Below are 16,703 nucleotides of genomic sequence, written 5' to 3'. Positions count from 1 at the left end.
GGTTGGGTGGGGGGAAATGGTGGTGGTTCTTGTTGTTGTCCCCCCCCCCCCCAATACCCCAAACATTCACTTGTGTGTTACCATAACTACAAACCAATAACACCCCAATAACAGAAAAATTCCAGACTTCTTTATAAAGGAAATAATTACTATTTTCTGTTTTTAACATTTCAACTTTATTCTCATAATGTAACATTCATCGCAAAATAACTTAATATACTATTTAGGCAAACAAACATCCACTCTGTGAAAATGTTCAGGTTTTCACCCAGGGAGTCACTGACACTTACATATTATAATCAGCCTGAAATATCTTCAGCTTCAATTCAAAATAAATTTAAAGGGACAGTGTAACCAGGTGCTTGCTCAAAACTGTCTTAAAATAATGATCTCTCACTTTGTACAATAAAACGTTTTAATGTTTAACTAAATATCAAAAACAATTTCTTGCAGAGGTGCATGCTGTACTGTTGCCACTTGACAAACATTTTAATCAAGGTTGCCTTTTTTCAAATATTTCAGTTTTTACAAATTTATGATAGGTTCTGTGCAAACCAAACAAAATCTGACAAGGTAAAAGTAAACATGCCACAAGCAGTAAATATCATGTTAACTCAACACTTACATGTCAACAGATAATAAGAAAATTAATTCTCAACTGGTAATAGCACAGTGTACATCACTATATAAGAATTATATCTTACAACCAAAATTTCACATGTTGAAAAGGAATTTTTGCTTTACTTTTAATTTCGAGGCTCGGAGTTTAAGTTTGTCATGCATGTCGTAATTCATTTTCATGATTGGGCACCCTGTACCCTCTAGAGTTGAACATGTTTTGAGCTCCTCAAAAAGTACCGGTAAGTTAAGATCAGTCTCTTATTACCCTGAAAGACAGATTCCTTTCTCTGTCAGAGAAGGGAATCTCTGTTTTGCAGGGTAGTCCCTTATTTAATCATAAGAGGAAGTTAACACAGTTGTTCTCCTGTACATTCACACCAGTAAGCAGTTGGTCTCCATTTCTGTTCTCAGCAAGTACACCTGGCCTTCCATCTAGGCCATCCATAGCAAGACATTGTTCTCTTTGTCATCAATATCATTTAAATAAACAGTCTATGTCGCACCTGACATAAATGGACAATTATTGAATTCTTGTGGTTTATAGTACTGTTTTCACTGCTACACAGCCTTAGAAGTCAAAATGCTCTTTGTAATAGTCTTCCATCAAACAGAGGCACCTTATATGGAATACTGGTCTATAGAAGCAGCTTGGCATTTATGAAAAAAGGATAGCTTTCAAAAAGTGAAGATCTAACTACCATCACTGGAAGGAGCACAAACGTTGGACAGTCCAAATGTAAAAGAAAGTTAGTGATTTACTGTTGCTTTGTGAAATCAATTTGCATATGTGGTCAGCTGGCCAAATTCTTGTGACCTTTCACGTGATACTGATTTCATTTCCCAACACTTGCAGAGAGAAGTCGCAATTACTGTACACAAAAACCATAAGTGGAAATGGAGAAGGTTGTGTGCACGTCCCATTTCATCTGGCACATTGCTGGACTTAAGAGAACACTATGTAATCTAATGTGTGAGCACAATAAATAGGTGTACACAAAAAGGAGATAAACATCGGCAAGACGCTGACAGATTTCTAATTCCACTGAGGCCTTCCACCAACAACAACTCCAAATTGGGCTCAAACAAGAATAAATCATAGCTTTCTTCGCTATTCGCATTCAAACTCCCCAAAGAGCCAAGTTTGCCATCACTGACATTTTTGCCATGAGTGTGAGGCCGCTTCCCTAACTCATTAATCCTCATCGTCCTGGCTGGGACATAAGGCCATGTGAAGCCGATTTGGGATACCAGCATTCCAAGAAAGGTACCACTGTTTGATTAACGGGAAGTCTATTACAAAGAGCATTTTGACTTCGAAGGTTGCAGTGCCGTGAAGACAGTGGTACCCTGAAATAAACTGAACTTTCAGTGGAATTATCTTTCATTGCTAGCTGATCTTAAGAATTCTAATATCCATTGATCGACAAAACATCAGCTGTGTTTATCTTGTATAATTCAGACTTCAGCAACCAGCAGAAGAAACTATCCTCTTCATAAGCATGAAACCACATCATTCTACTGTTCTTGGTCACTGCTCTCTATTTTTTTCTTTTCCAAGTAAGAAACAGAGCCATTCTCAGCTTCTTCTGCAAAGACATTGTAAAAAGGACAGATTAAAAAAATGTGCCACCCCTATAAAAGTGAGAGGGGTTTTGGGATAACATTTGCTGATTAGTACCACTTAAGGCTGGTTTGCACTAACGACGGAGTTGCAGTTGTAGTCGTAAGAACGGTTACAACCAAGTGAAATCAAAAATCGGAGTCGTAAGTTGAGTCATAAGCTAGACAGAATCGGAGCTGGAAGAACCAAAACACTTCCATTTTCTTCAGATTCTGCTTACAGCTCCGTCACTTATGATCCAGTGAAAACTAGATTGTTGGAGAACTTTGGAAGCAGAATTGGAAGAACCAACCAATCACAATGCTTGAAAGCATTGTGATGGGTTTATTCTTTGTTAGTGAGCAGAATATGTGTTCTGCTTTTGACTTTGTTGGTCTGATCTTCACAAGATCGTATCACTTTGCATTTCTGATTAAAACGCTGACTCTGACTCTGTTGCTAGTGAAAACCAGACTTTAGGTTGGTCAGTTCAGCAATGACCTTTGTTAAGAGTTATATTGGTCTTTTTAGGGTGCTGAACCAAAGAGTGACAGAAACTATGTCAGACAACTGAATTTCACGTGAAATGTTTCACAAATTTTCAAGCTTTTTGCAAAATCTTTGCAGAACACCCTTGCCATTTTTAAAGGGGAGTCTCTGCCCCAGGAACCTACCCTGGCATCATTCATGCATACTGCTAGATGATATGCATTTGGTGTGTTGTGAAACCTACTCAGAGAAACTTCAACCAGAAAGAAATTCTGACATATGATTTCAGAGCTATGATAATTGATCCCATTGTCTAACATCTAAGGGAAATCTCCAATCCCAAAAATCAGTCAAACAACCAGTCTTTACATGATCAGAAGAGAAGAAGTATAAAAATGTTTAGAACTTGGTCACTTTTCTTCCAAACACACCCAAGTTTTAAATCCTCAAAAAAAATTCTGATTTTTCCTATCAGACAATTCCCACATTTGTTTAAGGAAAAATAGACTTTTGATTAACACTGAACAGTTTCACCTTTTGTCTTGTCCACTGCATCATGATCACCATTCATTGAAGCACTGCCGTTAACAGCACTTGCCCCATCATCCTTCTGTGCAACTAAAAAAAAATAAAATGGCACACTTTCCAGTTTCGGTTGACTACACTATACTGAAATTAAAGCAGAGAATAAAGAACTTCATTAATGAGAATTTCCATGTTGAAATTAATAGTGTTCTCATTACGTACCATTCTTTTTCTCCAGCATAGCTTGGACAGAATTGGTGGGCTTCCTGTGACGCACCCCTGGCCCCTGCCCAGATATGTGTCTTGGGTTGGTCCAGGTGTCATAGTCCAATTTTGGTGCGATGGGGCGTTGCTTCCTCGCAGGGTTCAAGTGGTAACAATAACAGCATCTAAAGGCTAAGAAAAATAACACAAGTTGACCAACTAACAATTTACAGCAAACTTTACATTGATATTCTACCGAAGCATCCAACATTTTAAAGGACAGTCTTGGCAGAGAGTTATCACAAACAAATTTTCAAAATTCAGAACACAATCCCTGAGGTTTGATTCACATTTGGATGTGTAATCCTTGTTACAAGTGTCAAAAAAATCATAATTTTCAATGTGTTTTGCGTCTCCCCGCCACTGTGCAATGTGTAGTTCCAGAAAATATCAATACCTCTCCCATGGAAGGGATTTTTTCCAAGACCCACCCCCCCACCCCTCTGGAAATTCCGATTAAACTTGATACATTTCTTTAAATTTTTTGGTCTTAGAGAACCCCTACCCCCAAGGAAATTCCAATCCATTCTGTGGGGGAGCATGGATATTTTCTGATACTGCACAATGTGGACGAAATGCTTTTCCTTCTGATTCATGTCTACATTTTATAATTTTCCAGCACTGAAAGAAGGGACCAGGTAGGGAGGGGGGGGGGTGCCTACACCTGTTTTGTAGTTATAACAAGTTTTTTTTCCCAGTTTTTGTGCATTTCCAACACCATTAAATTGCCTGCAGCTGTAGTTGTATGACCTAACTCTCCTCCCATGACCCCAGCATCTCAGTGGTACTGAGAGTGTCTGCCTACTGTATGGAGAATCATGGGTTTGACTTCTGTTGTAACCAAGTACCACTCAGACATTTTTTCAAGCTACATCATCAGTGACAAGCTGATACTGTTACCTGTGTATTCAAATTCCTCCTTCAGAGCCATTCCATTATGAGAGCAACATTGCTTGCATATCAAAGCATATCTGTTATTTGGTCCATCACCGACAAGATACTCTATCACCTGAAACAATCAAATTTCAGTTGGTGGCCCGTTAGGACAATGATTGAAGGAGGTATATGAGATGAGCAAAGCAGGCAACAATTCAAACAATTTTACATAGTAAGTATTGACTACAAAGAAGCTAGTGAGACCAAAAATTGTTGACTAAGAAATCTACCTTCAAACAAAACCAACAGCGCTGGGAAAATAACACTAACTTGCAACTAAAAAATAACAAAAAATACTTTCTTGATCAGTAAAAAGAGTGTACTGGTCATAAGCTAAAGCCATGTACATAACGAACATTATTTCTCACTAATGTCAATCGACAGAGGATCAGATTAGTCAACCATTAAAAGAATCAACTAAAATAATGTCTACCAAATGAAACAGCTCCAAAGTGTAATAACAGAAGACCAACCTTATCCATAGCTGTTCTGTCTCGTGGTAAGATGGGTTGAGCTGGCCGTGGCATAAGACCAGGAGAGCCTACTCTGTGAGGCACACCATGAGACAGTGGAGATGCTGCACCTAAAAGAGGTTACACTATTTTGTGAGTATGGACTTGTGTAGCTCCAGAAAATATCCATATCTCCCCAATGCAAGAAAGCAAGAGAGAATGTACGGCTCCGTCTACATGTAAATGTGTCAGTTTTCAATCAACCAAAATTATTGTCAGTTTTTTTTCAATTAAGGATGCTAAATGGTTTAACCAATAAATGCAAGCACAAGTCTTACCAGCAGATGATGTGGATATGTTCATGAGGCTGTTGGATTTCCGTCGCTCTGTGGCTTGCTGGTTTAACTTGTTGGAGTCCCCTGACTGGTTCGACTGAAAGGGGGACTCCGCAAGTGTGGGCTCAGAGATGGTCCGCTGCAATGGAACCCCTGGGCTCTTGACCTTAGGCAACACATTCCTTTGTCTCAATTCTGAAAAGAAGAAACAGAAGTTACTAATATAGGAAGTAGAGGTCTCTGTGCCCAAAGGTCTTGGGACAGTTAATTTTTTCTCAATGCTGAATTTTTTAGTTATCCCCATTCAGTGCTTTGACTGAGTTAAATGTAGAGCTGTTATTCTGGCATGACAACATGCAATGCCAGAGTATGCAATGAGAGTTATTCTTTCTACACCCTCACTACACTATGAATTTATAGAAATTTATTAAGCCACTTTCTTGCCAAGTCAGTTACACAATTTTCTTCTTTACCTTAACTTTTTTTGCGTGTGTTTGAAATTGCACTTGTGGATGAGTTGCTTTATATGTTGCTAGCTTTTAAAAGGCTTCGCCTTACTCATTGTAAGTCTGAATTTGACCAACATATATTAGAAGTGCGTGTCAGCTTAAGAGTATTGCCTTGATACAGAATTAAATTCCACAAACTAATGTCACTTGCATAGTAATCAGTATGGAGAGTTAAAGGAAGTCATGTTCCTTTTTCTGACCTGTTCCTATAGTGCCACTTGGACTTTGTGGTATAGCATTTGCGGGAGATGTGGGCGTGTCCTTTCTCTCCACCTAACAGTAGCAGAATTATACATACATGTAATCAAAACACTTTAAATAGATAATAATAATAATAATAATAATAATAATAATATTTAATATTTCTAAGGCGCAAATTAACATGTGAATATGATCAAATGCGCCTAACAAACCATATGAGTAATATAAATTAAACGATATGCTATGAATAGTGTGATTAATTTAAAACTAATTATTTGCAATAATTATGTACATTAGGCTAAGGTAATCCGTTTGCTGTCCAAGTGAAGCCTTCTAGGTTAAAGAAGGAACTACAGTTGAGCCTCCAGTTGCAACCACCTCTCCTCAGCAACCAGTTTTCCAAAATACCAAAAGTTTCCACGTCAAATCACTATATTTGGAACTTCTTGTGAGCAACCACCTCTCACAACTGACCGCAACCACTTTTAGAGCATAAGGTTTGAAATTTTCTTTCATTTTTAAACTTAATGTAAGCAACCACTTGACAGGTAATAGAGAGGAAATTGAATAATAAGGTGTTGTAACATTACTTTGTTCCTGGGTGGTACAAGAGACGGAAATTTCTCAATGGGAAGAACCAGATTTTTTTCTCAAAAATAACTTTTCACATGAATAACACATTGCGTTGACAATGGAGGTTACCATGTGCTAATGAGGCAAAATTTTGATTCAATATGGTATAAGCTCTCATAAGCAGCCACCTAGGCTTGACATTTTGGGTGGTCACTCACTGGAGGTTTGACTGTGTTTGATTCAAATTTTGAATGTTAAACTTAAAAATGTAAAATCAAAACAAATATCTTATTCTGTAATATCTAGTATCTAATATTAAAGTTCACTGCCCACAAATATTACCTTTACTATTTCAGAGTTTGGATCATATTTATCCAGTAGATCTTTTGCTGCTTTATAGGTTTCTTTTTCCATCACTTCCTCAAGCTAAACAACAGCAAAAAACAGAAAGTTATTAAATGTAAAGCAAAACAAGCTGTGACTAGGCAAAAATTGTTTCAGGAGAAGAATAAGTCAAGATTACGATACAAACAAAATAATAGACATTCGTAAATGGATATTTGTCTACTCACAACTTCTCTCTTTCTCTCCTTTAATTCCTCCAGCCTCCTTGCTGCAAATAAAAACAAAATCCACAAAGTAATAAACTTAGATTGCTACAAGGTGATCTTTCCTAAAAAGTTATGGTGTTTCCATATGACTCTACAGCAACCATACTGGTGTGCCAAACAATAAAACAACGGCCATGCTGGTGTTCCACACCAATATTGTGGGAATTGAACTCTTTCCTTATGTAAACATATTCTTTTTGTTCCAATAAATTTGCATGCCTGCTGGCCATGAGTGAAAATGCTCTTCAACACTATTCATCTCTAATTTAGAATATGATAAATAATATTTTTTTTACCTGATTTAAAAACAGATTGTTATAACTAACTGAAATTTCAATCTAGAGCCAAATTTGGTAGAAAATGGTTTAAAATTTGCTTATTAGTAACATGGCACAGTTATTATCACTTTATCGCATCTACTTCCTTTGCCAGACTTAATTTATTTTTTTTTAAATTTTTTAAAATAGAACAACATTGACAAGTATTCAAAAAGTTTCAATATAACAGCTACATTTTATTTTCCATTCAGAACTGAAGTCCCCCCTGGAGGATTTCTGAAGAAGCTATAACTAGGCTCACAGAAAATTCTATTAATTATACAAAACAAAAGCACTCACCATTTTTACTCATTCGGCTGACAAAGACATAATGGAGAACCCTCTTTAATAAATACACACTAAATGATAAAGAACAAAATGTTGACTACTTTTAGCACTCAGCTCACAGTTCTCCTAATGACTGTCTACAAAGATTTATATTAAGATCTCACGTATTATTATTTTACATAATGGTTGAAATATCTTTATGTACTCTTCAATGCAAATATATTTTTTTCTGGATTGCTTGCTGTGCAAGTTTTTTATGGGCATGTGCAACTTTTCTGCAGTTTTATTTCTGTCTTTTCGAACTCCCTCCCCCTCCCCCACCCTTCACTGACTTTTACTTATTGTGTAGTTCCAGAAAATATCCATACCTCCCCCACAGAAGGGATTTTTTTCTAACACCTCCCTACCCCTCTGGAAATTCCAGTTAAGCTTGATACTGTACATTTCTTTAAATTTTTTGGTCTCATAGAACCCCCACCCCCAAGGAAATTCCAATCCCTTCTGTGGGGGGAGTATGGATATTTTCTGGAACCGCACATTTCAAACTAATGGTCTGTATCTAGTAACCACACAAATGGAACACTAATTAAATTACAATATTTAGAGAGGAAGCCACGTCAGCCTTGACCGGTTTTCATGCAGGTCCTTTATCCTGGTCAATTTGGAATTTGGAGATGTTGTTTTTTGTGAAAGGGAGAAAACCAGAGAACCCGGAGAAAAACCCTTGGGGCAAGGTGAGAACCAAGGACAAACTCAACTCACATATGACATCGGACCGGAATCGAACCTGGGCCACATTGGCAGGAGGCAAGTGTTCTCACCACTGTGCCATCCCCACTACAGGAAATGCAGTAACAGATGATACTTACACAAAAGGAAAGACAAGAAGTGGAATTGATCGAACAACTTTAGCTTTCCAAGACTTTGGAAAATCATAAAAGTAGCAAATAAGAGCTGCCACAATGTAGAGGAGAATCGAGTAAAGGATAAGTGAACCAATAAATTTCTTCCTGAGCTTCTCTGTTCTTTGCTGACTTGATTTTAATGCCTCAATATCCTGAGTGAGAAAAGTAAAATGTAATGGCTATAGTGTGAAGTTTGAGAATCCTTACAGATATTCCATAAAGTTCTGTGAGACAAGCTACTTTCAAATTTAGCAGTCTTTTCCTTTACTTCTTTTGAGAACCACAACTGTCAAGGTTGCTACTTTCTGGTAGCTAGAGGCACAGATCGGGATGGACACATGGTGCAACATTTTGTGCAACGTTTGCATAACAATTTTCAAACGTGTGTCCAGCCTGAAAAGGTTACATGCAATACTGCAGAAGTAGAACAGCACTGCATGCAATGTTGCAAGCAACATTTCAGAGGTGGACTCACAATGCAATTTAGTCATTGCGAGCAATATTCTACCCAACGTTGAACCAGGTGTCCAGACCTTCAACATATACTGCACAAGACCTTACACGAGAAAAAAGAAGAAAAATGTTATAAAAGATAAGTTAAGGTTTGTGTAAAGCATGTTGTATGTGTTGTTTCACTGTCTTTTAACATGCTAGTATCCAGTTTGTAGTCACTATTGTTGAAGCACTCTCACTATCACTAACAAGGTCAGTATTTTCAGTATTTGCTAACAACTGTGAAAATCACTATTTTCAGGGGGTTGTGCACTTATGGTTGCCCCAACATTTCATGTTATAAAATGAAAGTGGCAAGCCTATTCAAGACATGTTTAGTTTCTGGTTGTGTGGTTCCGAGGAAAATATATTTTGACTGCATTTTGGCTAAACAAGAGGAGAACTGTCAGGGACACTAAAAGTGCTGTGGCGATGATTTTGTTATTAAAAACAACACCAAAACTTTTTTTGTGTGTGTGTCACCATTTACCATGTGCATGTGTAAAGGGGAATTCTAAGAAAATACCTAAAAATAGTGTTTCCTTCTTTTTCAGAAAAATGCTGACACCAGCATTTTTATTTGAGATTCAAGGTTAATTATCTCAGAGACATGCATGACTACACCAGTTTTCTTTGGATTCCAAAAGCCCTTGCTAAGAGCCACTTTTTCCATATGTTCCTAATTTGACGAAAAGAGCCTGTGTATTTATTAGGTACCGTCCTTAGTCCACTATTTCATGATCAAGCTGTTCAAAACATTACTGGAAATAAATGTCATTAATAATTAAAATTCTAATTCTAATGTAAATTCCCCTACCTGGCACAGTAAACAGACATAATAATAATTCATTTTGAGAGTCAGTTTTTTTAGGAGTGTCTGCTTATTTCCAAATGGTGTTTTAACGTTTTTAAAACGAAAGAAAGATCATGGACTAATTTAGAAAATGTGTAAATAGTTGAGCGAGTTGTGAAACCTCTCTTGGCTTTAATCCACATTGTAACCTGGCAAACATTTTGATCAAAATTTCGGTTTGTTCTACCAAACAGCACTTCCTTTTGAAACCGAACAAGAGCATATTTTCAATCGAAATATTGTTAATCACTGCCATAAAAATATAATCAACCATAAAATATGCAAAATATAAAATGTGAGCAAGCCCAATTTTCGTCAGATCAACTGCGCTGCCAAAACAAGAGAGAGTACAATTACAAACTTGCAACTGTATAGAAATGTTACTTGTCAATAAGTCTCACCTTTTCAAGCAATTCCAACACTTCTCCTAAAGATTCCTTTTTCTGCCAAAAACAAAACGTCTAAGCACAAGGACTTGTCTTGTACGAATAGAAGAGAGATCAAAGAAAAGCTCACGACGCTTGGCGCAAGCACCAGCTTGCATCGACTGAAATATTTCCTTCATCATTAACTGAAAATAACCACGATAAAGACACGGTAGCCGTTTTAACAACACTTACCCTCCATCTGGAGAAAAGAATTCCCATGATGGTGATTATTTCAAGGGGACTTTAGTGATCCGTTCAATCTTCCCCCGTTAATTTCCATACTGATCTCCAAGATCTCAGGAAATCGACGCGATTCGCGGCGCGCGCGAAGAAAAACACCATTTGGTCATGCGCTGTAGATGTCCTTATGGAAATTTGTATTGTAGAGGACTTCGCGTTTTTGGATGGGGAACTGTGGAAAGTGTCGAAATTAGGACGGTTTTCATAAATCCAGACATACATGCAAAACACACAATCGCAACGTGAAATACATTCTTTTTCGGACGGGCATATTTCTCATAAAATAAGATGGAATTAATTTTAATGTCGCTAAATAAAGAGGTGTAAGGGACACACCCATTTAAGCGTCGGTCGCCGTTGTATTTGTAGGGAAGGCAAAGGCGAGGACATCTTCGTCGATTTGCTTTCCTCAGGCAAGTTTATGTTTCTTCTTTTTCTCTTAGGTAAAGAAGTCATCCTCGTTCTCGGGATAGTAGACGCCCAGCACGGTCAAGTTTTTTCACCGTTTCTGTCGAGAACCTGAAGCCTATGATTGCTGTGAACGTAGTAGGGAGTGTTCTAACAAGGGAGGAGATGGCTGGTAGCTATCGCGCGCAAGGCACAAGTGAAAATGGTACAGGCATGTTTCATCGTTTCAGGTTGTCTTTTCTCTCTGTGTGAACTCTTGCGCTTTGCGCACTTCACCGCAAATCGCGTAAAGAAATTCATGCTTCCTGCTACAAGCAACTGCGCTACTAAATTGACGGAGTTTTGATGGGTAGCAGGTAGAACGATAGGGCTCGCCTTTGACTCAAACGATCTGGCGGGTTGAAGTCTGGTGCGGAAGTGTGTGGTTAGCTAGCAAGTTAGGGTGCGCCCCTTTGGAATATTCCAAGTATAAATATAACTTCTCAAGCTTTTCAATTGCATCTTACGTTCAGAATAATTCCATCATTTTCTCTTGTTCCATCTTAAAGTTAAGCTTCTTGTAGCGGCAGCAGTGGGAAGTATCTTTAGACCTCTCTGTTTTAAATGTAACGTTAAGTTCCGTGACTTGAGGTAATCGAGTGATGGAATTTCCATCTATTACCATAATCACGATGCATAAACCATGACTGAACCGGCAATACTTAGCTCTTATTGACCGAGCAGGACGTCTGTATGGGAGAATCTTGACCGAGGTCGTGAGTACAGACCGAACGCAGTGAGGTCTGTACGCACGACCGAGGTCAAGATTCTCCCATACAGACCGACTTAGCTCGGTTAACAAGATGTTTATTATATGGCAAAGAAGAAAACTTTAATTCGTTTAATGTAACTGGTTTGCTGACATTTTGCTTGCAAACGGAGATGAGCTTAACTTAAACCTGTCGAAATTTGCTCGTCCTCTTTACTTTTTTTTGTCATCAGGTTTTTTGGCACTTCCATAAATGATTGAGAAGAAAATAAAAGAAAACGGCGAACATTTCTGTATTTGAGTTTGCTACTTTTTCAACGCAAAATGAAACCGGTCTAGATGCCGGTCTAGATGGGAAAATCTAGACCGCGGTCAATATCGATTTCAGCCAATCAAATTCGTGAATTCGGTAGTTCCCAGTCCTTGTGAGACACAGCCATATAACAAATATAAATATATCTCTGCGGTTGTACGTGTTACAGACTTTGCAATGAAGATGACCGCGCATTCAAACGTTCTTCTTTTGAAGTGTGCCCAGTTTCAAGAAGAATGTTTATTTACTGACGTGCAACTGAAAATTGGAGAGACAATCTTTTCTGCTCATCGCATGGTATTAGCTGCCTTTAGCAGTTATTTCCACGCCATGTTTACGAATGGAATGAAGGAGTCCAGCCAGGAAGTGATCGAATTGAAAGATGAAAGCATTTCACCAGATTCTTTAAAGATTGTAATAGACTCCATCTACACTGGAGATCTCCTTGTCAACGAGGAAAACGTGTTTGAAGTTCTTGCCGCAGCTGACCACCTTCAAGTCACAAGTGTTGTTCAACAGTGCTGTGACTACTTGTTGAGCGAGTTAATTGAGCTTCACTTTGACGTGGAAACATACTGTCGCATATGGACAGTTGCTGACAGACATGGTCTGAAGGATCTGAAAGAAGCAGGAGAGCACAAGATGGCTTTGATGTACAAGGATGTTTCTGAAAGTGAAGAATTTTTGTCGTATATTAGCGCAGACCAATTTATCGGTCTCCTCAATCGAGATGACCTCAGCGCACCTTCGGAGGCCTTCGTCTTCAAATCAGTGATGCAGTGGATCAAATACAAGAAAGAAGAGAGGTTTGCAGTTGCGGGCAAAGCTATTGGAGCTGTTCGTTTGGGGCTGGTGGATATCGGAGACATAATTGAAGAGCTGAATACAGAGGAAATGCAGCAAGTTCCAGAGATCCGCAAGCACTTACATGAATCACTGATCCATAACTGCAGACCTTTAAACAGCTCCGAGTTTGCAGTAGAAAAAGCTAAACCAAGGTCAATGAGTCAGGTAAGAAAGAGAACCCTGTTTCGTTTACATCCGTAAAAGTGCTGGTATGATTGTTGCCTAACGTTATCCCTTTAACCAAGAGAAAATAAGGGGTCCCTCATTTTCTCTTGCTTTAACCCGCACCAAATTTGCTTTCAGAGAAAGTTAATTTACACTTGCTACTCAAGGGTAAATTGTGATATTCTTCTAATTTATATGCCCATTATCGCAATTCAAGGGCGCAAATATGCGTTCGTGTCCTTGCGTTTACGAGCGTGCTTTTTCGCGTGCAAGTGGCTGCGTAAGTACTTTTCCTCACACTCTTTCATGTTCGGTCCTTGTCCCTGTGTTTTGCTTTTAACCTTCCTTGCAAGCTCTTACTCTCATTCATGGTTTACCTGCAGTTAAATGTATTTTAAAATTGCCGTATCTGATCTCCATAATAAACGCACACCATTTTTCCTACTTTAGGTTCTTGTTGCTGTCATACCTCAGGCTCCAATGCAATATTATGATGCTGAAACAAAATTGTGGAAATCTTGGGCGGCCTCCACAACACCACAACTTAAGATTGAAGCGAAAACATTCTTGTCCACATGCTTGGTTGGAAGTAAGCTATTTGTAGTTGTGACGGACTCTAGGCCAACGTACTATATTTACTCTTATGACACAGAAAAGAAAGTGTGGGAAAATATCCCGCACTCATTGGGAGTAGTCAGTGAGCTGCGCACCGTCGGGGACTACATGTATGCAATCAGTAATACCCTTAATAGCGGTCAGGTTCCTCAAAGGTATAACTTTGTTAAGCGTCGATGGCAAAGGTATGCTAAAGTAATTATTCCCAGCTGTGAAAATGGAAGTGGCTCTTTCCATAATAGTGGAACAACAGTGTTCCATTCAAAGGTGTATGTGCTTTATGGAAGTAGATCAAAATCAGAAAATTCTTGGCGTGTGAAGCCAGCAGTACTGGTCTATTTTGATCCAGTAGAGAATAAATGGGAAAGAAAAGCTTCAACATGTCATCCTCATTTTGGATCCACCCTTTTTGCGGTGAACGGCAAACTCCATGTTGCAGGGGGTAATGTTAAGGTTACCGATACATACAAATGTCCATATGGTGACTCGGCCCCTGTAGAATTTTACAATGAACAAAAGGACTCTTGGTCTGTTGTAAAACAGGACCACATTCCACCAAACAAACTTGGTGCAGTGGAAGTAGAAGGGAGAGTGTATTTCATCATAAACAGATTTCCAATCGACAGTGGCATCAGAATCCCACCCGGAGAAAAGTATCATGTTGATTTGGACGACTGGGAAAGTCTGGGAAAAGTTAACAGTAAATCAGTTCTTTGCTACTTGCCAGCTAATAAAGAGAATTTGAACACGGAGTGATTATGTATATATAATTTCCGTTTATTTGACTTTTTTCCGCACGTAGGGCTTGGTTGTATACGAAACGAAGTGTAATCTAAGTTAACCTTAATATGCAGCTATTGTTTCAAAATTCAGTAAAAATAGGGTCAGATTCGATATAATGGGCTTTGAGTAAAAATCGGATTCTCAAGAAAGATTCCTGGTGTTTTTTTAATCAGTTTATTTGAGGTTCAGTATTAATTTGCCAAAATCCAACACTTTCTATAATTGAATATCAGACACATCTGTAGACAAATACGCAACACACTTTGAAATGTAACATGTCCCTCGGAATATAAACCAACTTGTTTTTATTGTCTTACATACATACATACTTTATTGTTACCTCCCCAATGGGGCTTTTCAGGAACAATTACTTAAATTACTAAGTTACTAATAACTACACAATCAAAATTAATCAAATTTAAGAAACATTTACAACATTATCTAAACTTTGTAGTCGCGAAAAATACTAAAAATAAATGAAGTTTAGGGAGTATTAAAGATTATTTCACGGTTATTTTATTTGATGTTACGTTGTATGTAATTTATGCCTTTATCAAACTTAACAGTGCATTCATTTGAACGCTCTTGAGCTGTAAGGGTTAAATTGTATACACATATATAATGTGGGTTCTGTTACCCTTCGTTACACGTACGGCGGTTTTAGAGCCCTCATCTCGGCTCATCTGATGTTTTGCAAATCTATAGAGAAGAAGTTTTTTTTTAACGATATTTAAGCTCTTAGCGCCAAGTCGATTAGGAGCCGGGATTTAGTAATATTTCTTGGCTTGTGATGAGAAGAAAAAAAACTGCTTTAATTGGTGGCAAAAGTGTGACAGTGCCTCCGTTAACCAAGGCGCTCAAACATGGGTAACAGAATGGGGCGTCAATTGCAAACCCTTATCTTCGTTTAAGCACTCGATCACTTCGCATGTTATTTCTCTAACGTTTTTTGCCACCCTGGCGTGAAGAGATATTTGTTCACAAGAAAACACAATTTCTGTAAGCGGAAACTTTTTGTTAAATGCAAATGACAACTGCATGGCCACGGCTCACTCTGCTAGTGTGGCTACTGTATGCAAATACAAGGTCGCTTTTATTTTTTATCATGTCTTATCATCTTGATCGGCTGTAATGAATTGGATACTCAAAAAGTAACAGAAAAAGACAAAATCTGTAAACATGGCGTGGAAATAACTGTTGTAGGCAGCTAATACCAAGCGATGAGCAGAAAATACTGTCTTGCCAATTTTTATCTGTACGTCAGTGCATACAGATATAACTTTTCACCTCGTCTTCTTGGTCCGTGCTGTAAGTTACGAACTGAGTTTTTTCCCGCCATAAATCGAAGGGGAAAAAACGAGGAACCGTAACTTACAGTACGGACCAAGAAGACCAGGATAGCAATGTATTTATTATATCTCTACTGTGTGTCTGACGGGTTCGGGAACGATTTCACGGACTTTAAGCAGCGGGAACGCGGACGGCGACGGGGACGCCGAAACCTGTGAGAAGGCTGGGGAGAGAACGCCGTTGTAGCGGGAATTCACAAACATTAAGCAGCACCGTCGGAAACCGCGGTTTCTGCACTGTCAAGCTTATTGACGTCGTTGATATTCGTCCTCTGTTTATCAGGATGAACTAGGATGACTTCATTGAAAGAAGTTCGCAATCAACTCTTGATAATCCACGATGAACGTGTGTTAAACGATGACGAACTTCTACTCTTGTACGATTTAACTGAACCGGTCTAATGATCTCGACCAACCTTATGATTCCTTTCCTGATTTTAACTTCGATGGTTTGAAGACGACGATTGCCTGTCCGAATTTCGTTTCCACAAACGCAACTTGCCCCTTCTCGCTGAGTTGTACAATGAAGTAAATGAACTTATTATCAGCAGATGTTTAATCAGACTGGCGTGACAAATCAGTGTGCCGACTGATAAAGATCTAAGTAAACCACTGATCTTACGACTGAAAATGGAAACAGCTACACGAGTTTTAATGGTGTCTACCCTTTTAAATGTGTTAGAATTTCACCATAATGAGCCATTGACATTTGAGTATTTCTTGAAAGGAAAAATTTCGATTGAAATTCGTGTAAGTTGTCTTTATTTACATAAGCTTTCAAAAAGATATTTCACGGTACTCACATGTTCGCCGACAGGCTTGAGTTCGCTTCAGATT

At 38.5% G+C, this 16,703-nt stretch overlaps 2 protein-coding genes across 2 annotated transcripts; one reads left to right on the top strand and one right to left on the bottom strand.

Annotated features, from left to right (window-relative positions):
• Positions 1-152: 152 nt before the first annotated feature.
• LOC110047912 (endoplasmic reticulum junction formation protein lunapark-A-like) lies at positions 153-10,725 on the bottom strand. The gene is made up of 13 exons (XM_020753661.2): positions 10,592-10,725; positions 10,373-10,414; positions 8,591-8,778; positions 7,734-7,792; positions 7,078-7,118; positions 6,848-6,931; positions 5,932-6,004; positions 5,226-5,417; positions 4,909-5,018; positions 4,400-4,508; positions 3,458-3,631; positions 3,245-3,328; positions 153-2,207 (listed from the first exon to the last, which is right to left on the bottom strand). Exons 1-13 carry the CDS (start codon positions 10,616-10,618, stop codon positions 2,137-2,139), a joined length of 1,254 nt encoding a protein of 417 aa, XP_020609320.2. The 5' UTR covers positions 10,619-10,725; the 3' UTR covers positions 153-2,136.
• Positions 10,726-12,096: 1,371 nt separating this feature from the next.
• Positions 12,097-15,080, top strand: LOC110047910 (kelch-like protein 23). Its single transcript, XM_020753657.2, has 2 exons — positions 12,097-13,119; positions 13,570-15,080. Exons 1-2 carry the CDS (start codon positions 12,286-12,288, stop codon positions 14,488-14,490), a joined length of 1,755 nt encoding a protein of 584 aa, XP_020609316.2. The 5' UTR covers positions 12,097-12,285; the 3' UTR covers positions 14,491-15,080.
• The last annotated feature ends 1,623 nt before the right edge of the window (positions 15,081-16,703 follow it).

Source organism: Orbicella faveolata, unplaced genomic scaffold (assembly GCF_042242905.1).
Source record: "Orbicella faveolata isolate gen_17 unplaced genomic scaffold, um_ofav_v1 contig_13, whole genome shotgun sequence".
Taxonomy (NCBI): Eukaryota; Metazoa; Cnidaria; class Anthozoa; order Scleractinia; family Merulinidae; genus Orbicella; species Orbicella faveolata.
This window is presented reverse-complemented; position numbering and strand designations above follow the sequence as displayed.

What these genes read in the sequence shown, in the direction of transcription:
- LOC110047912 (XM_020753661.2), bottom strand. Translation starts at nt 10,618, where the DNA reads ATGGGAATTCTTTTCTCCAGATGGAGG. An exon ending in TTCTTTTCTCCAGATGGAGG is followed by an intron (nt 10,415 to 10,591) that starts GTAAGTGTTGTT and finishes TGTTTTTGGCAG; the next exon opens with AAAAAGGAATCTTTAGGAGA. An exon ending in TGCAGTGGACAAGACAAAAG is followed by an intron (nt 2,208 to 3,244) that starts GTGAAACTGTTC and finishes ATGTCTTTGCAG; the next exon opens with AAGAAGCTGAGAATGGCTCT.
- LOC110047910 (XM_020753657.2), top strand. Translation starts at nt 12,286, where the DNA reads ATGAAGATGACCGCGCATTCAAACGTTCTTCTTTTGAAGTGTGCCCAG. An exon ending in AACCAAGGTCAATGAGTCAG is followed by an intron (nt 13,120 to 13,569) that starts GTAAGAAAGAGA and finishes TTCCTACTTTAG; the next exon opens with GTTCTTGTTGCTGTCATACC.